The sequence below is a fragment of the Heloderma suspectum genome, chromosome 5 (genome assembly GCF_057233095.1).
Source record: "Heloderma suspectum isolate Gila_16-S chromosome 5, 16-S_ref, whole genome shotgun sequence".
NCBI lineage: Eukaryota > Metazoa > Chordata > Lepidosauria > Squamata > Helodermatidae > Heloderma > Heloderma suspectum.
The window spans coordinates 200414261-200437106 of record NC_139462.1 but is presented as its reverse complement, the minus strand read 5'-3'; the positions used below and the strand labels follow the sequence as shown (position 1 = coordinate 200437106).

At 42.3% G+C, this 22846-nt stretch overlaps 1 protein-coding gene across 1 annotated transcript in view; it reads right to left on the bottom strand.

The window, feature by feature from the left end:
• Positions 1 to 22846, bottom strand: part of PLXDC2 (plexin domain containing 2) — a 344440-nt gene that overhangs the window by 36867 nt on the left and 284727 nt on the right. Inside the window, exon 9 of the mRNA XM_084859023.1 lies at positions 20286 to 20367. Within this exon, the coding sequence (XP_084715149.1) occupies positions 20286 to 20367 (82 nt within the window). The remainder of the gene's footprint in view (positions 1 to 20285; positions 20368 to 22846) is intronic.

The window sequence follows — 22846 nt, the reverse complement described above, 5'->3', positions numbered from 1 at the left end:
TGAGTGAGGGATTTGAAAGTAGATCTCTGCAATCCTACCCTAACACTCTAACCATTACATCACACCCCTCCTAAATCAGATGATCTGGAGCAGAGCTACTGCACGATACTGGAGAGGATGGACTGGAGAATGCATCACCTATGTAGCATTCTTTTTTATGCTTTGGCCACCAAAAAGCTAGCAATGTCAGCTCAGCCCTACCCTGCTAATAATGAGCAATCACCATTTGCTCTGAATCAAAGACTCACAGATACCAGAGCACAAGGGTCTTGCTCCAGTTATCAAGTACAGGACACATCTATAGCTGCGCTGGTACAAATTAGTGCTGTGCTGAAACCTCACTGGCCCTTTTGCAAATCCTTTGTTTCCCTGCAAAAGAGCTGTCATTATTCTACCTCTTTTGCAAGGATTTTGAGAATTTCTGAGAATTTTCTCAGTGTGCAGGGCTTCGGTGCTTACCTTATTGTAAGGGGGGGGCTGAGGGGTGTGTGTGTGTGTGCACATGAGCATTATTTCACCATTTTTATCCCATCCTGACTTTGCAGCCTCTACGGCTGCTGGAGCTTTCCGAAAAGCCCCCCCTTGTGCTGCTGCCATCTAAGCACCTGAAAGCTGAACAAGGACTTCTTCAAAGGACTTTTAGCAACAGCAGAACAAAACCAAAAATGCCTTGCTCAGCTCTCAGGCACTCAGCAGGCAGCAGCACTGGAAAGCCCCAAGGCAGAAAGTCCTGGATAAGTTCTCTTGGGGGCTTTTCAGAAAGCTCAAGCAGCTGGAGAAGCTGTAAGGACAGAACAACGGGATAAAAATGGTAAAATAAGGAGTGTTCCTGCACCCTTAGCCACCTCCTTACAGTACGGTAAGTGTTGAAATGCTGAGAAATTTCTCTGACATTCTCAGCCCTTCCTACAATTTTGGGGTGTCGTTTCTTTTCATCCCCCCCCCCCAGCAAATGGTCAAAAATAAATAGATTTTAAAAAATTGGCACAGTTCTAGTACAAATCACAATAGAGGCAGTCACATTCATATGGATGGATAGGTAGACAGGCACATTGCCTAATATCATCAGCCAGTTGAGGGATGCACACAATGTATTTAAATTGGTCCACCTTACAGTGATTGAAGAACTGTGCTATGAATTCTGTTTCACAGCTGGTTTATATAAGTAGAAAGTATCAGTGATTCAACAGGGAAAGCATCCGATCAAGGAATCTAGAGGCTAATTCACATAAGTACAGACATTGCTTGATACCTGTGACTTTGATTAAGTTACAAGAATCTGACTGAGTAGCTATGACTCTGCGTCACAGAGATCATTCTAAAAAAAGGCTGAGAAAGCTGAGAGCACAAGTCTAACTTCAGCTGATCTTGTGATGTTAATGTCTGTTGTTGACTGGTCGTTTCATTTAAAGGATGTGCCCGTGTTCCCTCTCTATGGCAATTTTATCTATTATTCGGTCCAGAATCTTTAATGGAGAGAAATGTATCAGTGGTCTATTAAAAATTTGATGAAACAGGAGATTTGCAGGTAGTTCAGTCATCTGCACCATTAATTTTGCATCTGACTGCAATGCGCTCTATGTGGGGCTGCACTGCAGGTTGGTTCGGAAGCTGCAGCTAGTGCAGAATGCAGCAGCTCAACTGTTGTTGGGAGATGCCCCTTTTCAGCATGTACCAGTTTTACTGAGATAACTGTACTGGCTGCTTGTTTGCTACTGGGCCAGGTTTAAGGTTTTATTGTTAGTGTACAAAGCCGTAAACAACATGGGACCAGAATATCTGAGAGACCGCATTCTCCCTTACCAGCCTTCTGGATCACTGAGGTCATGAGATGAGGCACTCCTGGTGGTTCCGCATGGACCTGCAGTCCGTTTGGAGTTGACTCAGAGTAGAGCCTTCACTGTATTGGCTCCCTCTCTATGGAACTTCCTGTCTGTTGATGTTAGGTAGGCACCAACATTGTTTTATTTTTGGCGCCAGCCTGCCTATCTATCTATCTATCTATCTATCTATCTATCTATCTATCTATCTATCTACCGCTCCACATCAGATGATTTCAGAGTGGTGAACAACAAAGGCAAAAGAATAAAACACCAGGTTAAAACAGTTAAAATGTTCTTTTGTTTTTTTTAAAGACAAATTCCAATAAGGTCAAATTTAATAAACCATGGCTGGTCACGCAAGGAAGGACTCTCGAAATAACTATGTCTTGAGGAGGCGACAGAAGGAACACAATGTTGGTGCCTGCCTGACCTCCAAAGTCAGGGAATTCTACATGAAAGGGGCCATCACACTGAAGGCTCTTTTCCTGGTGGACTCCAACCAGGCCATAGGTCCATGTGGAACCTATTTTATTTAAACAAGTCTTCCCTGACTAACCAGCCAGAATTTTATTAGCATAATTTGAGTTTTAACAATGAATTTTGATTTTTTCTTTCTGTTTACTGTTCACTGCTCAGGAATTTTATTGGATGTTGAGTGGTGCATAAATCTTGTAAATGAAATAAATAAACAAAACAAACCTCATTCTTAAGGCTACACATTATATTGCTGGGCAGGGCTCTGAAAATTCTGGCAGGCCTTGGTAGCCAGCCCAAATTTGTCATTGCCACCAGCCTTGTCCCTCACCCAACTTGAGGTTTTACTCTGATATTCAGCTGAGCTTTGGAGGTACTCAAAAGTACCAAGATGGCTTGCTGCTTCTATTTCCCCCTGAAGGACAGCACAGGATCCAGAATGATCCTGTAACCATCTCTCACTTGGGTCTGGTACCACAACTGTGCTCACCAGAATAAAAGATATGCCCACCACAAGTGAGAGCATTTGTAGATTCATGTCAAAGTGTTATTCTCCTGTTCCAGCTATGGAAAGCATAAATGAATTGGAAAGGCTGGTTAAAGCGGAACATAATAAAACTCCTGTACTGATTTAATCAACACAGACAAGAAACAAGCTAAGGAAAGGCTGGAAGATCCTAAGACAGATGGCGTTCATAGAGCTTAGATGGTGTGAGCTCTAAGTTTCAGGTGTATCGGTTTTTCCTCAACCTCTAGGTCACATTTGTCTTTAGATGAATGCAAAGTCAAATTAAAGTGAACACACAGCAAAATCAGTCAAATGCTGATTACTGATGAATTATAGAAGAGTAGGGGCTCATCAGTTTTCTCATTAGGAATACCCATTAGCACTCATTATAACTAGAGGTGGGAAGGAAATGGTTTAATTACTGCTATTATGTAACGTGTACGCTGGAGAAGTTAGCAGCAAAGAATAACTGAGGGTAGCTTTTCATGGAATCTTTTGTATTTGGTCTAGATACTGGAATAATGCATCCATAGTTCCTCTATGGTAGAGGGTGTATGTATGCACATGTAGCCATGTTTCCCTTTAAAATATGTAGAAGTATGTGCCAAATCCTTTCCCAGTCATCATTTTCTGTGTATTTTCTTTGGCACTGGGTCCTTTAATACACCTGTGTGCCTTTCAAAATTGATATCACACATTTGTGTACTTAGGTATGAAGCAAGAAGAAATCAGGGTGGGAAAAACTATGGAAAGTAAAGCACCACAACTTTTTTGAAGTATCACAGATGGGATAGTCAGATACAGAGGACAGCTGTATCAGCTGCCCTTATATGAACTGTGTATAGCTAATTTCTCATGCTGTATCTACACCAGTCATCAGATTGCATCCAACTGCAGGTCAGCATGTGAAGTATACAGAACAAAGAAAGCACTTCTAGATGGAGGCCAGACATATGTATTAGTCACAGACAAAATCTTAAATTACAAACGTAGTTTATGTACAAATCTTAAATCAAAAACACTACCTTTAAATACAAAAATACATAGCAAAGATAATAATCAGAAAATTCAATACATTGCACCATAGCTTTTAAGGCTTTTGCTACATCTTCTATTTTACCATGTGGGGTCTATACACTTAGATTTAAACACACTGAGAAAAACTTCTTATCCTATTTGAACAGGATTCTAAGTACCAGCTGAAACGGATACTTTACAACTGGGGTCTCCAAAGTGATGCCTGTGGGTACTACTGTGCTTTAGGACATCTCTCTTGGTGCCCGCCAGATTCCCTGTCCCTCTTGATTTTTATTTTTTTTACATTTTTAAAAAACCTGACATGCTGCAAAGTGAAGCAGCCTCCAGGGCCATCTTTATTGCCCAGAATGCCTCTGGGCTCACGGCTTCCCTTCTCATGTGGTGAGCATGAGGGGGAATGACAAGTTACATGCTCCCCACTTGCCAGAAGTGCCTCCCACTGCTGCACTACAGTGGGTGCTCTGGAGAGCCCTTCCAGCCCTGCTTTGGAGAGTGACCAGCGGGGCTCTCCAGAGCAGTCACCTGCCCTGTGGCTCACTCTGAGAATTTCAGAATGAGCCAGGGGGTGAGTGAGCTCTCTGTAGAGCTGTGGTGGCCAAAGAAAGCAGCTGGCACAGCTCTTCAGAGAGCCAGCCAGGCCCAAATGCCTGGCTTTGAGGGAGTCCTCAAAGGGTGGGTACAGGCAGTCTCCTGGGGCAGCCCTTCCACATTGCCTGGCTCTGAAAAAGGATCCCCTCAGAGTCAGGCATTTGGGCCTGGGCGTAGCTGGCTCTATGAAGACCCGCACTGGCCGAAGCGGCCAACACGCTCGTCAGAAAGCCTGCCATCTAGCTTGCTGCGAGAGGGCAGGCAATAACACTGAGGAGAGGGGTGGGGGGATGTAGTAATGGTGATTGGAGGGGTGGTGACGTGGTGGCAGCAATGATGGGGTGTGTGATAACAGGGCATCAGCATGCGTCTGCTCTCCCACCTCAGGTGGCAGGAGGGCTTGTGCCAGAGCTGTCTGGGCCTCATGTGGCACTCTTGACCAAGTCTCTGAGCCATATCGATTTGCTTTCTATGAAATGGGCATTGTAGGAGAAAACTGTGGGCTCAAAAGAGTGTTTTTGTATATTGGAGCTCAGACCCCACTTCTACCTTGTACTAAGATTCTTAGGTAAGTTACTTTTCTTTTAGCCTTCTGGGAAATCTGGCCATGCGTTTGGTTTTTTTGAATATTATATATTAATACAGCCTTTTTTGGAAACCAGTACTGTCACTATGTATGAAAAACATTGGACTGCTAATTGTTCTTTTTTAATATTCTTTCAAAACTTTGTATGATATATTAGTTATTGTAATAAAACCTGTAATCTTGCTGTTACATTTTTATTCGTAAAAGTTTCCTTATACCTATTTTGCTTCACTGTTGAGTGTGGTTAAGGATAGAACCATTATTGGAAACTGTTGTTGTGAGTGGCCATGCCTACCATGGCAGCCATTTTGTGAGAGCACCCACAACGCTTTCCCAAAATTCCAAATGTGTGCACTGACCCAAGAAGATTGGGGACCCCTGTTTTACCACCCTCCCTCCCTTTCTTTTTTACAGGTTCTAAGTGTGAATGTTCTCACAATGTCAACAAAATGTGGACATGCTCCAACAATGTAATGTGTGACATATCCCAATTCGTAAATAGTTTGGATGATCGATCCCCTCCCCCACCCACACAAAGCTGGGAAAGATCACACAGATTATTTGAATTGCACCTTCCATTGTAGGCACAACGGGTATATGCAAGCTTTCATATTTCTGTACTTTGTGAAACCTTGCACCTACCATGCCTATAATGTAATGGCCAACTCAGATAAATATGTCTGATAGATTTCTTCGGTCCACATCTAAATGAGCTCCACTGTCCTACGCAATCATGTTAATATCAAGACTACATTTTCAAATAATAGGTGACTTCACATATTCTCTGAATATTAGAAAAGTGTTTATATGTCACTACATTTGTATGTCTGTGTAAACCTTGTTTACAGTGTAAACTCACCAGAGTAACTTCACAAAATCTCACCTGAGGTACCACCACATACACTGAATTCCATGTTACATTAGTGTCTGTTTATAAACTTCAACGTAATTTCTTTCTTGGGCAATTAACTTTATTTTCAAGAGAACTAATTATTTCATTAGCATGAGCAAGCTGTGGAGACAGTGCATGCCCTTTAATCAAGGCTATCCTTAAAAAGCTTTTGCTGTTATGGATATGGTGTGATGGCATATCCGTTTTGTAGAAATGCTTGGTTAGGCCTAATAAAATAATACTAACAGATTCATTGCCAATTGCAATGACAAGCATGTAAAGAGACATCTAGATTCAAAGCAAAAGTCTTTTCGAATTGTATGTACACATAATGAGGACCAAAATGGCAAAATACAAATCACTGTGAACCATTAGCAACAAGTTAAACTTCTACGGGTTGTCATATACAACAGTTTTATTAGCAAGCCTAACAAGACACTTACCAAATGTTGTTAAACAAGTGTAATTTTAATGTGGTGTTTTAATCTTTTTATGCTCTTACTGTTTTATCTTTTACGTTCACTGCTCCGAAATCTGTTCTAGATATGGAGCGGTATATAAATATTGCAAACAAACAAACAAATAAACACAAAGACAATAAAAATCATAGGAACATAGGCAGCTGCTTTATACTGAGTCAGGCCATTGGCCCATATAGCTCAGTATTGTCAGCACTGACTGGCAGCAGCTCTCCAGGGTTTCAGACAGGAATCTTTCCCAGCCCTACTTGGAGATGCCAGGGATTGAACCTGGGACCTTCTGCTCTGGCACTGAATTATGGCTCCTCCCACTTTAATATGGGAGGAATCTTAATATATGAGTGAGCCTTTTGCCTTTGCCTGCAGCCTGTTTAATCCTTCCTTCACATGAGCAGTGTTTACACCAAGAAGTCTCTATGATTATTAGCTTCAGAACAAGCCAGGTTCTTAAAACATGGTTTGAAGTTGGTTTAGCATATTGGCTTGTTTTGATGCTGGTAACTATAGTTTCCCATTGTGAATGGAATGGAAAACAATGGTTAATTAGAGACTCCCTGGTTTAATCATGGCTTTCGCAAAGGAAAGAGCAAATGCATATGCATGGGCAAAAGTCTCATTCATATTGTGGCTTGTTAAGCTGAGATATGATTGTCCGAATCAGCTCACAATAAATAGGTTGGCTGATTTTCTAAAACTACATAGTTTTATAAAATCAGCCAACCTGTTTATTATATAATAAAGGTCATTAGAATGATCATAATAAAATGTTCATATATTTATTCAATAAAAAGTTTTATATAACAGCATTAAAATAAGTAGGGCCCGTGAGAATGAACCTAATTTCCTTCTACAGAAGTACATTTCAGATTTTGTGCCACTACAGCAAAACTGGCAATTTCATGTGTTAAGTATTAATCCATATTGCAAAATAGGGGTTTATTTGCATCAACTCACTGGCTTCTGTTGTTAAGTCAAAAATGTCACACAGGAGTTTGATTTTTCTTTCCTTGCCCTTTCTTTGGTTTTAAAGGGTTTGGGGAAGAGTTTTTTTTCCCCACAGAAAAAGGTAATGCATATATGGGACAATGCAAGATATAGTAAGCCTAAATCTTCCAGTCTGCATTCTAAAGATGCATAATCTCCGTTCTACAGGTACAGAGTCAGCATCAGCTGAAACTTAATTATTATTTTTTAAAGTATTTATAAATCACTTTTCTGCTCACCAGGGCTCCCAAAGCAATGTAAATTTAAAACAACAATAATTAAATAAATTGCAACAGAATAAAAGAAGAAACAAAACATTTTACTTCCTGTCCAAACCTTGGTAGGGATGGAGCCAACCAGACCTACCTTGGGAAGAAGTTCCACAGTGGAGGTGCTGCTACAGAAAAGGCTCTGTACCCACTAACCTAGCTTTCCTTGGTGGTGGGATATACAACAGGGCTTCTGGTGCAGATCACAGATTATAGGCAGACTCATATAGGAGGTGGCGGTCATTCAGATATCATGGCCCCAAGCCATTTAGGGCTTTATAAGTAAAAATGAGCAATTTGAATTGGGCTTGCAAACGAACTGGAAGCCAGTGCAGTTGGTTCAAAACCAGTGACATATGGTCTTTAAAGTGTATACTATGAAGGCTCTTTGCAGAAAGCCAACAATTAAATTATGGAAATAACTTTCCAAAACATGTACCTCTTTAATATGCTGAAAATAAGATGAGGTCTGGATCTGTTCCATATCTTGCTGAATAAAATAACCCCTTAATTTATTTTTTAATGGTTTCCTGTGCATGTTTTAGAAGCATATTTTTAGGTTTTGCAGATCTAGTCCCTAAAGCTGTAGTTTATGGTTATACTTAAGACAGTTGGCTGTTTCCATCACTGTATTTTTGCTGCTCTAAGTAGCATTTCTTTGGTAATCTACTAACACCCATCTGTGCTCATTTAAATTGATATATAATGACAGAGAACTAAACACACATTGCAGTTGGGATTAACCCACATTCTACTCTATCCTGAGCTGCCTGAGTACCTGATGTATGTAACACAGAGAACCTCCATCTGTTTGATACAGGTGAACTGCATATTTCTGACCCATAAACTAACTCCAGTAGGCCTTTCTCTGTATAGACCCTGAGTGTTAGAGAGACCACATTTCCTCCTTCCAAGAGGCCCAATAGAATTTGAGAATTTTAGACACATTTTAGAGTTCGACTATTTCTCCCGAAGTGCCAGTTGCCACATCTGGAACGACACTTCCTCTTCATAAACAGGGGTAAAGCTGCAATCATATACAGACTTTCCTGGGAGCAGTGGAAGTTGGTGGCTCTGATGTCAGTGGGGTGGTAAATCTGCTCCAGGTTTCAGTCAGAACCAGTCAGAACTCTAAAGGAGTTATCCAAGGTGCAAAGCAACGCTTCCACTGCTTCAGAGTAAGCCCTATTGAACTCAACAGTGCTTATTTCTGAGTGGGCATGTATAGGATTGCACTGTAAGATGCTAGAATACCAGGAGGAAGGACTACCTAGCTCACAAACTGGCTAGCATAAAACAGTGTTCTGTTGGAGCTCATAGCTGAACTTTAAAAAAACGATGACAAAGAAACAACACTCCCGTCCCCCAATTATTCTTATTCACTTGCCCTTTCCGTAGTCCCACGGGGCTTGAAGAAGAAAAAATCTTCACAGGAAAAAAAGCAGCAGCAGAATGCCCCACATCAAAATCACCTCACAGCTGGGGAAGGTGTGTTCATGAGGCACAAGACAAATATCAAGATGGATCCCTACCTCCCTTCTTCAGAAGTCATCCACCATTCACACACTATTTTACATGTTGGAGATGTGATGACCTTCTCCTCACCGCCTTGGGTGAAAAGCAAATTTTGTTGTTGTTGTTGTTCAGTCGTGTCCGACTCTTCGTGATCCCATGGACCATAGCACGCCAAGCCTTCCTGTCCTGCGCTCTCTCCCGGAGCGTGCTCAAGTTCATATTCATTGCATCGGTGATGCTATCTAGCCATCTCATCCTCAAGTTCATATTCATTGCATCGGTGATGCTATCTAGCCATCTCATCCTCTGCCGTCCCCTTCTCCTTTTGCCTTCAGTCTTTCCCAGCATCAGGGTCTTTTCCAGAGAGTTTTCTCTTCGCATTAGGTGGCCAAAATATTTGAGCTTCAGCTTCAGGATCTGTCCTTCCAATGAGCACTCAGGGTTGATTTCCTTTAGGATGGACTGATTTGACCTCCTTGCAGTCCAGGGGACTCGTAAGAGTCTTCTCCAGCACCACAGTTCGAAAGCATCAATTCTTCGGCGCTCAGCCTTCCTTATAGTCCAGCTCTCACAGCCATACATTACTACTGGGAAAACCATAGCTTTGATTAGACGGACCTTTGTCGGCAAGGTGATGTCTCTGCTTCTTACTATGCTATGCTTTCTAGGTTTGCCATAGCTTTCCTCCCAAGGAGCAAGCGTCTTTTAATTTCATGGCTACAGTCACTGTCTGCGGTGATCTTGGAGCCCAAGAAAGTAAAATCTGTCACTGCTTCCATTTCTTCCCCTTCTATATGCCAGGAAGTGATAGGGCCAGATGCCATGATCTGAGTTTTTTTAATGTTGAGTTTCAAACCAGCTTTTGCACTCTCCTCTTTCACCCTCAACAAGAGGCTCTTGAGATCCTCTTCGCTTTCTGCCATTAGGGTGGTATCGTCTGCATATCGGAGGTTGTTGATAATTCTCCCAGCAATCTTAATTCCGACCTCTGATTCATCCAACCCGGCATTTCTCATGATGTACTCTGCATATAAGTTAAATAAGCAGGGTGACAATATGCAGCCTTGTCGTACTCCTTTCCCAATTTTGAACCACTCAGTTGTTCCATGTCTGGTTCTTACTGTTGCTTCTTGACCCTCGTACAGGTTTCTCAGGAGATAGGTAAGGTGGTCTGGTACTCCCATCACTTTAAGAATTTGCCAGTTTGTTGTGCTCCACACAATCAAAGGCTTTAGCGTAGTCAATGAAGCAGAAATAGACATTTTTCTGGAATTCTCTTGCTTTCTCCATGATGCAGCGAATGTTGGCGATTTGATCTCTAGTTCCTCTGCCTCTTCGAAACCCCGCTTGTACTTCTGGTAGTTCCCGGTTCGCATACTGCTGAAGCCTAGCTTGTAGGATTTTGAGCATCACCTTGCTGGCATGTGAAATGAGCGCAATTGTGCGGTAGTTTGAACACTCTTTGACATTGCCCTTCTTTGGAACTGGAATGAAAACTGACCTTTTCCAGTCTTGCGGCCATTGTTGAGTGTTCCAAATTTGTTGGCATATTGAATGCAGCACTTTAACAGCATCATCTTTTAGGATTTTAAATAGCTCAGATGGAATACTGTCATCTCCGCTAGCTTTGTTGTCACTAATGCTTCCTAAGGCCCACTTGACTTCACTCTCGAGGATGTCCGGCTCAAGTTCAGTGACTGAACTACCATGGCTATCAGGGACATTCAGATCTTTCCTCTATAATTCTTCTGTGTATTCTCTCCACCTCTTCTTAATCTCATCTGCTTCTGTGAGGTCCCTGCCTTCTTTGTCCTTTATCATGCCTGTCTTTGCACAAAACGTTCCCTTGAGATCTCCGATTTTCTTGAAGAGATCTCTAGTCTTTCCCATTCTGTTGTTTTCCTCGATTTCTTTGCATTGTTCATTTAAGAAGGCCTTCTTGTCTCTCCCTGCTACTCTCTGGAACTCTGCATTCAGTTGGATATATCTTCCCCTTTCTCCCTTGCTTTTCGCTTCCCTTCTTTCCTCAGCTACTTGTAAAGCCTCCTCAGACAGCCACTTGGCTTTCTTGCATTTCTTTTTCTTTGGGATGGATTGAGTTGCTGCCTCCTGAACAATGTTACGGACCTCCGTCCATAGTTCCTCAGGCACTCTGTCTATCAGGTCTAATCCCTGAAATCTATTCGTCACCTCCACTGTATATTCATAAGGGATATGATTTAGGTCATACCTGAATGGTTTAGTGGTTTTCCCTACGTTCTTCAATTTAAGCCGAAATTTTGCAAGAAGCAGCTCATGATCTGAGCCACAGACAGCTCCAGGTCTTGTTTTTACTGACTGTATGGAGCTTCTCCATCTTTGGCTGCAAAGGACATAATCAATCTGATTTTGATATTGACCATCTGGTGATGTCCATGTGTAGAGTCGTCTCTTGTGCTGTTGGAAAAGAGTGTTTGCTATGATCAGCGTGTTCTCTTGGCAAAACTCTATTAGCTTTTGTCCTGCTTCATTTTGTACACCAAGGCCGTGCCTGCCTGTTATCCCGGTGATTTCTTGACTTCCTACTTTAGCATTCGAATCTCCTATGATGAAGAGGACATCTTTTTTTGGTGTTAGTTCTAGAAGGTGTTGTAGGTCTTCATAGAATCGATCAACCTCAGCTTCTTCGGCATCTGGGGCATAGACTTGAATTACTGTGATGTTGAATGGTTTGCCTTGGATTTGTACTGAGATCATTCTATCATTTTTGAGATTGTACCCCAGTACTGCTTTTCCCACCCTTTTGTTGACTATGAGTGCTACTCCATTTCTTCTAAGGGATTCTTTCCTACAATAGTAGATATGATGGTCACCTGAATTAAATTCGCCCATGCCTGTCCATTTTAGTTCGCTGATTCCCAAGATGTCGATGTTCAATCTTGCCATCTCATGTTTGACCACCTCCAGCTTACCTTGATTCATTGATCTGATATTCCATGTTCCTAAACAATATTGTTATTTACAGCATCGGATTTTCTTTTCACCACCAGACACATCCACAGCTGAGTGTCCTTTCGGCTTTGGCCCAGCCGCTTCAGTCTTTCTGGCGCTACTTGGAAATACCCTCTGTTCTTCCCCAGTAGTATATTGGACACCTTCCGACCTGAGGGGCTCATCTTCCGGCGTCATCTCTTTTAGCCTTGTGATACAAGGGGTTTTCTTGGCAAGAATACTGGAGTGGGTTGCCATTTCCTTCTCCAGTGGACCACATTTTGTCAGAACTCTCTGCCATGACCTGTCCGTCTTGGGTGGCCCTGCACGGCATAGCTTATGGCTTCACTGAGTTACGCAAGCCCCTTCGCCACAACAAGGCAGTGATCCATAAAGGGGAAGTAAAAAGAAAAAGTAAAAAAGAAAAAGAAAAGTAAAAGTAAAAGAAAAGTAAAAGCAAATTTTACTAACCTTCTAAAGAATTCCCAGTCTCGGAGGTGGCAAGGGAAGGTAGTTGCTCTGCCCTCCTTTCTGAACCATGTAACTGAATTCTGAGATCTGGGAGGCTAGAAAGTTCCAGCTCCCATGGATGTCCTTCTCTCGTGCCCTTCTTAATATTTTCTCCAAGAGTTTTGTTCCAGCAATGTTATACAAGGACACCAGTAGGAAGCTCAGTTCATTTCAATGCAGGGAGATGATCCGTATGCACAAAGGGATAGGCATGCAGACCTGGGCAAGGTACTCGAGTGAGTGGCTGCCAACCAGCTCCAGACACTCTTGGATGAGACCTATTATCTGGATCCATGTCAGTCGGGTCCAAGCCAGGTTTTGGCATGGAAAAGCTCTGTATGATGATCTATGCTGGGCAAGAGATGAGGGAGTGTGACCTTGTTGATTCTCCTTGATCTCTTGGTGGCTTTCAATACTATCAATCATGGTATCCTTCTGGGATGATTGTCTTGAGTTAGGAGTGGAAGGTACTGCACTGCAGTGCTTGTGCTGCTAATTGGATGGTCAGCTCCAGAAGGTGGTGCTTGGGCAATATTGCTTGAACTCATGGATTCTCCAGCATGGCATTCCACAGGGGTTGGTTTTTCCCCCACACCATTCAACATCTACATGAAACTGTTGTGTGTGGTCATCTGGGGTTCTGGAGTGTGTTGTCATCAGCACGCCGATCACACACAGCTCTATTTCTTCTTTTCATCTTCATCAGGTGAGGCTGTAGATCTGCTAGATCGGTGCCTGGCTGTGACAATGGACCAGATGAGGGCTAATAAACTGAAACTCAATCCAGACAAGACTGAGATGCTGTTCGTGGGTGGATGGAGGGTGCTCAACCTATTCTGGATGGGGTTGCACTCCCCTTGAAGGAACAGGTTTGTAGCTTGGGGGTTCTCCTAGAGCCACCTATGTCGTGATGTCAGGTGGCCTCAGTGGCACAGAGTGCCTTCTACCAACTTTGGCTGGAGGTCCAGCTATGCCCCTACCTGGACAAGGATAACCTGGCTTCAGTTGTCTATGATCTGGTAACCTCCAAGTTAGATTACTGCAATGCGCCCTATGTGGGGCTGCCTTTAAAGACAGTTCAGAAGCTGCAGCTCGTGCAAAATCTGACGGCCAGATTGATAACAGGGACAAGAAGGTCCGAACATAACACCCCGATTCTGGCCTGCTTACACTGGCTGCCTATATATTTCTGAGCCTGATTCAAGGTGCTAGTTTTGACTATAAATTCTTACATGGCTCAGGACTGCAATACCTGATGGAGCACCTCTCCTGGCATAAACCTACCTGTATACTACATTCATCAGCTAAGGGCCTTCTCCAGGTGCTTCTTCCGAGGGAGGCTCAGAAGGCAGCAAGAAGGGAGAGGTCCTTCTTGGTGGCCCCCCAATGATGGAATCATCTCCCCAACACATGCACCAACATTGTTATCTTTTTGGTGCCAGATTAAGACCTTCTTCCTCTCTCAGGCATTTGGCAGCATACAATGAGGTTTTTAATCAAGTCCTGGATTTTTCTTATTGTTGATTATTTACAGTTATTTCGATATGTGTGTGATGCCTGTTCATATGTTTGATTATAAATGGTTTTTATAATATGTATAATGTATTTTTAAGGTTTTTGATCTTTGTAAACCACCCAGAGAGCTTCAGCTGTTGGGCGGTACAAAAATGTAATAAATGAAATGAAGAGCTGCTATGCCAGCACAGATAGCTATGCATTACAATTTGTTACATTTTTAGAGTTGTATGTTGCCTTTTTGCAATCTCATCTTACGTTATTAGCTGTAATAACTTGGTTCCTTCATTCTCCGCCAAATCAGGCCCAGGTCTTTGCTTGATTGGGCAAATATTCCATTTTTTCTTAAAACAAGGCAACATCACAAATTGCAACCAGACACTCCTTGTGTTAATTGTGCTAAGCACTAATTTGTGATGTTGGGAATTGCTCTTTGCTTTCCAGATACACATTCTATTTTGATGTAAAAGGTATAGTTTTTCCACAGCAGGAGCCAAAAATCCAAGACCATGTTATTTTACTGAAATGGCAGTTCATAAAAGCAGTAATACTGTGAACGAGGAGTGAAATGCACTAATGCAATGAAACAGCAGTAATCAATTTAGAGGCATTATTGCAGTCCTTACCACAGTAATTTGTGACTAGGCTATTCAGTCAGCCCACCCTGGGGTACTTTTTTCTACCACAAGCAATGGGACAATGATGTACTTTATCGAAAGTGATAATTTAAATTTGAAAATACACAGCATGTATTGAAAACACTGGAGAGAATTTTGTGGACTTTGCTGACTATTTGTGTATGCTTATAAAAAGTAAAGCTGCCCTCAAAATGGGACAAACACAGACACCACCACCAATTCAACTTCTTCATTTTGTTGGACAACAGCATCATCAGGTCAGGGTTCTGAGGAATTCCCTCTGGTTAGTTTTCAGATCAAATCAGAAATCACCAAACCAAAGATGGAGCACGCTGCATAATGCATTGAACAATGTATGTGTGTGCGTTTGTGGAGGCTGGGATCTAGGATTTTTGGGGCTCCCTGTCTTGGACCCCTTAAATTGCCATCCTCCAGGCATTCTTCCCTCCAGTGGCCAACTACCCTGTATCAAAGCACTGCACTCTTTCTGGGGATAAGTGTGCTGCCTGGATGCAACAGAGGGTTCCACCATTGACTTCCTTCTTTCTGGTGTGTTTCTTTATATACCCTACCTCACTGTTGCTCTCAGGAAAGGAACAGGCAGAACAAGTATTTTAGGGATCATGCCAGCAAGAAGGGAAGTGAGCTGCACGTGTGTGTGCTTGCCGCAAGAAGGACTACCTGCTTGAACATTATACTTTGCGGGGGGCATTGCTGTAGCATGTAACAAATTTTGGTTATTAATTAATTATATTTCCATACCACTAAAGAACCGAAGCTCTCTGGGTGGTTCACAGCAATGAAAACCATAAAACACAACATGATAAAATAAATATAAAAGTTTAAAACTACAGTATAAAATAAAGATAAAAACCAAAATAAAACCTAGCGGCAGTGCAAAGATTTAAAATACAGTAACAGATTTTAAACTACAGAAAATGAAAGACTAAAATGCCTCGGAAAATAAGAAGCTCTTCATCTGGTGCAGAGAAGATAACAATGCAGGTGCCAGGAAAGCCTCTCTGGAGAGCTCATTCCACACCCAGGGTGCCACAACAGAAAAGGCTCCTTTCTTAGTAGCTACCCAACAGGTTGTTTCCAGTTGATCCTGACAACCGATAAGCAGTACCGTTCAATTTTTGGGATATTGACAATAAGGAAAGAACCCCAAGTCCGACCTTAGACCAGGGGTACTTATAGCTAAAAAGCTATTCTTCTCTGAATCCAGTGAGGCTGTTTGAGATCTGTCTTTGTCCTGATTGGCTATTATGAGAGAAGGCAGAGTCTGGGGGTCAAAAAGCTGCTGGAGAAGAAAGGAGGGAGAAAGTCAGTGTTGAAAGCTTCTTCTGCCCAAACAAGCTAGCTAGAGCTGCCTTTCAAATCAGCCATCTTGGGTCCCAGAGAGGTCATATAACCTGACCCTGGCAACAGCGGGAAGAGAAATAAAAGCCCAAGATGTTCAAAAGAAGGAAGCCCCTTCCCTTCTGTAAGCATAAAAGAGCATAAAGTCATTGGCATACTTACTTGCAAGTCATTGGGTTGGATCCAGAGTCGCCATTCCACAAGCAGAAGAGAGGGAGGGGGCTGTGATTCAGTGGAGGCTCCTGATGGAGGAAGGATGGGGGGAAGGCAATTTTCACTGATTTCCCCTTGCAGTCTCATACCACCTCCCATGCTCTTCTGGAGCATCCCCCAACTCTCTGGAGTAGATTTTTAGGAGGCACAGGGGACTGCAGGGGGAAGGAGGAATTAACAGATATCACCTCCTCCTGTCCTGCAGCAGGACTATGCTGTGATCAAGTTTCTGCTTACAGAAATTCTGGATCCAAGCCATTGTCTCTGGATCGGTCCTGTGGGAAAAATGGTTCTTCCTGGTTCTTCTTTTGACTTGGTGATCGTCAAAAAGCCATCACCAATTCCCTAAAGACAGACACCCATACCCCTGGGCAACAGGGGGAGGGAGGACATACTGGAAACAGTGGAGGCTGGTGCCTCCGGTATCAGTGGGGTGGTGAATCTGCTCCGGGTTTCAGTCAGAACCAGACATAACTCTAAAGGAGCTATCCAAGGTGCTCCTTTAGAGTTCTGACTGAAACCTGGAGCAGATTCACCACCCCACTGACGTCAGAACCACCATCCTCTGCTGATGGGGAATTGTGCTGGAAAGAATGGAAGTGTGTGCTTGAGTTCACTGAAAGAAGAGTTTACTTTGGGACAGAATGTTGCAACACTAACAAAGATGGATAGAGTACCTGACAGGATCCTGCTATACAGTCTTAACTCCAAGCACATCAGCTCAGATTTTGATAACTAGGGCTGGGTTTGCAAGGAAGATTATACACAATGTGAACTTTATACTTTGGCTTATGGGGAAATGGATGCTGTAACGCTGTCAGAACATGGGGTAAGTTGAACAATGCATTTCAAAGCGGAAGGGGGAAAGCCAACACGGGGTGGCTTTTTCATGTTCTTTGTTACATGCAGTTCTGTATTTTAGTCTCTATGTCATAATCTTATGCCTAAATAAAATCCTTTCATCGTACAATATCTTGACAAAATTAATTGACAAGGTTAATTTTGGAAGGGAAAAATCCACCTAATTGACACAACCCATCCCAAGAGCAGACTCTCAGAATGAATAAGCAAACACAGCCTTTTAATGACAAAGGCTTCTTACCCTGTTCTTTGTCAATTTCCCCTCCTGGATCCTCATTAGATCACTGGAAAAGCTAAGAGCCCTGCCTCCCCCTTTGTTCACGCTCCTGTTATTAACAAGTAGAATTTCTGAATTTAATGCCTAGGGCTAAAAGTCCAACAAAATCTAAAACAAGAACAAAACAATAATACAGCCTGGTTTTCATAGCAAAGTTGCTGTTGAGTTCATTCAGGCTAACAAGGTCAGTAGCTGGGGGAGTTTTTTTTTTTTTTTTAAACCCTAAGACGGCAGAATTATTGTGTTCTTTACACTCCAGAAATTTGTGACTCTCAAACTGTTCCTGCAGCTGCCATACTGAATACAATAGTGAATTGTTCACAGTGGGTATATTCAGACACATTTGCCAATTTGAGGAAGTGTTTTGGGTGCTACCACAACATGGTTGTCAAGGGAAGCATGGCTAGTTACAACACAGAAGTAACCTGCCCAAAAGACTGAATACATGGCGGAGGTGAGATCTGAGTGTCAACACATTAAACATCTCCACTGAACTCAGTTTTCAGCACCAAGAGAAACCTGTTTCACAGCAATCCCAGTTGCCAGCAAGAAAATGTATTAATTTAAAAGAAAGTGGAAGAGATGGGGCATGTCTGTTGGTGCCAAGAAAGGTGTCTGGGGGCACATTGGTATCTGCGAGCACCACGTTGCCTGCAATAAGGTAAGAGTGGTACAATATGTTGTCCTCATTCAATGTTTTCCTTCAGATGTTTCGGAGTAAAAATCCCATTAGCTGCAGACAGCATGGCCAGTGGTCAGGGATGATGGCAGTTGTAGTCTAAAACATCTGGAGGGTACTGGTTGGGGAAGGTTGGCTTAGCCTTTCTGATGTTTTTTTTTAATTAAAGGTGGAAATAAGTGCTCTTGTGTTGGAGATCTTTAAAAAGAAAATGGCATGAAGGCATAGTATGCAGTTCTGCAGCTGTAACTAAGGAGATCGAGTTGGATAGGAGACCACATGGGTAGTGGAGAACCATATGTAAGCCATTCCACATCTTTAGAGAAAGAGTGGGATATAAAGCAAAATAAATAAAACAAAGCTCTACATTTCAAATATTTTTTTCCCCAAAAAATCAGATCTTTCACAAAATAGCAGGTATTTCTGTGGTGTTGGTAGTAGGGGAAGGTGTAGCCATTTTGGATTCTATAAAGGATTAGGTAAAGTCTAGTGTTTCAGTGGTACAAAGAGGGAGGAGGGATGTCACAAAGTGGCATGGGAACTGTGTAATGTTTATCACCAGTGTCTATCTAACAGGTGATTGAGGACATTCCACACAATATTCATGATAATGAAAGGAGGAATTCATTTTGCCAGCAACGAAATATGCTGTGAGATCTGCAGGAGAGAAGGTAGAACAGCTTTCCTCAACATAATGACTTCCATTTATGTTAGGCTACAACCCTATCATTCCTAGCTAGCATGGGCATTGGACAGGCCACCTGGGGATAATGGGAATTGTAGTCCCACACTTATGGAAAGTGCCACATTGGGGAAGGCTGATAGACTTTGATCTCCCTCCTGTAATAACTTCATCTATCTTGAGCAGTAATATGACTCATCTAGAAAGGCCCTAGATATTAAGAGAAGTTGAAGAGCTTTCAAAGTAGCTCCAGTCTCTCTCTCTGGATCAGTAGCATGTTACCAGTTTTAGTATGCAGGAATCTGAATTCAAGTAGTCTCATGGTTTTAAGGCATAGGCACCAGCAGCTCTGGGTTTGGTCAGTGTGTAGACGGCAGACTGCCTAGGAACCCTATGGATGTTGCCTAAGGGTTTTCATGGAAGAAAAGTGAAATGCAAATATAATAAATACACACATTGTAGTAAAGCAGAACAAAATTAAATTAAACCACAATTATCCAAATCTGCAGCAATATGTATAAAAACGTAATCTGCATGATATCTCCAAAACCTGATAAAAGGCCACCATGTTATCATTACATTATTGGAGTAAGCTCATCTCTCCCTTAACTTAACAAAGCAAGCAACCTTCTCCTCTGTGTTCAAGTCCCATAGTTTTGTTTTTAGCCATGCAGGAATATTGGGAGCTAACATTTCCACGCTTCAGCCTGATTTGTCTTTTCATCTATTAGTGCATACCATATAAATACATGCTCTTCTTTTATCATACACTTTGTCATTAATTTTTAATACGCAAATGTAATGAAGAAAAGAAATAACAAAACCCATCAGTTCACAATAACATTAACAGAAAACCAATACTCGTATCTTAAATACTGTATGTGGATTAATATAAGCAGTCCATATATCTGAATAGGTATCCAAACAGGATTGATGACAATAGGTTATACATTCAAATGTGGAGAGAGCAGTAAGATCCTCAAACACTGATGATCGGTGGTGAGTGTTTATCCTTCTAAGCTTGCCATATAAGCCTCTTTATCATATACTTTTGATGATTACCCTGCAAAACAACTGTTGACTCCACCCCTAATTGATAGCCTGTCATACTTTTAATAAGTAATAACTCTCTCCAATATTCCAGTATTTCTAGGCACTCCTAAGAAGCATGGCATTGAGCCCTTCTTTCTGAGCACTGATTGTTCTAGTGGTGTCTGGCTGACAATTACGTCCTTCTGTGACTCTGAGAAAGGAACCTTATTACTTTATATATTACAGATTATAAGGTCAAAAGCATCACTTTGTTTGTCGCCAGGAAATATATCAGCCCAGTTAAAATGACCCCTATGCATTATCTTGGAAAATTGATTAATTATCAGTGCCACTGCATATGAAAGGCCAACATTGAATAGATTTTCTTACCTTTGGAGTTTATTGCACCAGCTGCAGTTGAAGCCAATCTGGGCCAAGACACAAGGCCCACAGCTGTTAAACTGGAGGCAGGCTGTAAAAAACAAAACAAAACACCACAAACAAATAAATGGCTCACCTTAAAAACACTTCCAACAATCAATAGTTTTCTCTGGACTCCAAGAATTTATGCTGCTCAACATAATTGGAGAACTGGTGGGCTACAGTTAAGCAGCAGGCTACTAGCACACTCTATGGAAACATACACACATATTAAAGATTGATCTTTGGGATTCAATTTTAATCCCATTTGTAAATGTAATGCCATTTCCACAAATCCTCATTTCTCGGACAGCTCCTAAATTTGGCTTTTGCCATGAAAGCATTCAATTATTTCTTTATGTCTATTTCCTTTTGGGTTCTTACATTTTGCAGCATATAGCTAATGTTTTTGTCATATAGACATAATAAGCTGGGGTAGGAAACTGTGTAAGAGCTATAATTGGATTAAGAGGAGGATGGTAGCTGACTCCAGTTTCTCGTGAGGGTTTGTCTGACAATTTACATTCCAGGCCTTAAAAAAGAGAGAGGTAGATTTACCTTGGACAAAAAGGGAGGTGGATGAGCTGCAAAGTAAGCGCCTGCTGCTATTTCTTTTGGAGAACAAACAAGCAAAGTAAGCTTGCCATTACATGAGACATCCTTAAGAGATATTTATTAAGCACCTATGATTGCTCAGTACTGTGCAAATATACAATCACCAGACAATGTATGCACTGGCTATTCTTCAGAGACTAATAGATAATCCAGTTAGGTATGTCTGTACCAGTGACCCTGTTTTGTAGCGCTTCAGATTTTTGTTCTGGTTGTGCGTCTTAGGGCGCAATCCTATGCAGGTTTAAACAGAAAAAAGTCCTGGTTGGGGAAGGCTGGGAGTTGTAGGAGTTCTTTCTGTCTAAACCTGCAAGGGCTTGATGCCCTTAATGTCATCAAGCATCCCCTGCTCATTCATGTGTCTTCCTGCTCATTAGCCCAAGACAAATTAAACCCCTCCAACTGATAACGCACCCAAACAGCTATCTACGCGCACACACACGCACGCACGCACACACATGCACACACCAGTAACTCTGCTGGGTAATAAGTTTGTTTTGGTGCAGTGAGAGAGGGGGATAGAATCTTTTGTGTTGTGGATATCCTGCCTTGGCTTCTGGAGGCATGTGGAAAGCACCAACTCCAGGTTCCAGGTGGCTCCTGGCAAAGTTCTACCTGGGGAGTTCCCCCACATCAGCACCCCTGGTGGACTTACTAGTAGTGGCAGTGACCACCATCAGCAGTGCTGTGATCTGTGGCAAGTATTTGCAAGTACCTTGCCCTTTTGCATCTCCCACAATTCCTTGACACAACATCTCTCCAAGTTATTGTGGGATATTTAATACGTCAGGTGTCACATAGTCATCCACCACTAAGTTAAAAAAACACCCTAAGACTGGGGCAGGCCAGCAGGTGGGTTTGATGCACTCCAAGACACTGATGACAGCTGCCTGAGGATGCTTGGTGCTACAACCCACTCTGCCTGCAGGATGAGCTGCTAAAGAAAGAAAGTCCAAGGTCACAAAGGTGAAGAAAGAAGGTGGCAGGGAGTGGAAGACCAGCAGCCTGCAATAAGCTGGTAAAGGGCAATTGGAGAGTGGAATTATCAGGAGAGAAGATACAGGGATCAGACATACACTGACCACAACTCCATGTTAGAAAATGTGAATCATCAATGACAGAGCCAAACTTAGCCCTTATATCAATGGCCATGCTGGCTGGGAATAATGGGAGTTGCAGTCCAACACATCTCAAGGACAGTTGGGGAAGGCTGCCTTATATACTACTGTAAGGTCTGAAGTCTGAACCAAGCCTTTCATGAGGAGTAACCCTTTAAAGGGACCACACTCTAGCAGCATAAAGGGTCTAGCACCCTTTTGTGTTCCTTGGCAGATGTGTAGCACCTCACGCAATGAGGACTGGGTGAATGTGGAGTTCAGGGCAATTGGGGGAACAGCCACCACAGAAGAGTCTGAATGGTGTTTTCTATCACTTGTGTTCCCACCTCTCAGGTTAGGAGCTGTGCAAGGGGCCCAAGTATAGTACTGCCCCTTCCTTTGAGTCAATGTTTGAGTTGGTGGGTGTGGCCATGACACTGGGATTCTAAAGTAGCTGAAACTGTGCAATATTTAAACTATTTATTTATCCCATTTGTATTGTGTCCTTTTTCCAAAGAGCAGAAAGAAAGTAATGTGGTTGTCCCACCTCACAGCATCCTTGTGAGGTAGGCAAAGCTGACCCAAGATCACCCAGTGAGCTTCATGGTTGAGTACAAATTTGAGCCTATGTTTATCTATCTGATTTAAGACCACCACTCTGTTTATCTACTAACTAAACCACACTGTATCATATCAAAATGAGATATCTATTTATAGAGATGGTATGCAGTCACTTTCCCCAACATGATGTCCTCAAGATGCTTTGGACTACAACTCCCATCATCTCTGACCATTGGCCATGCTGGCTGGGGCTGATTGTAA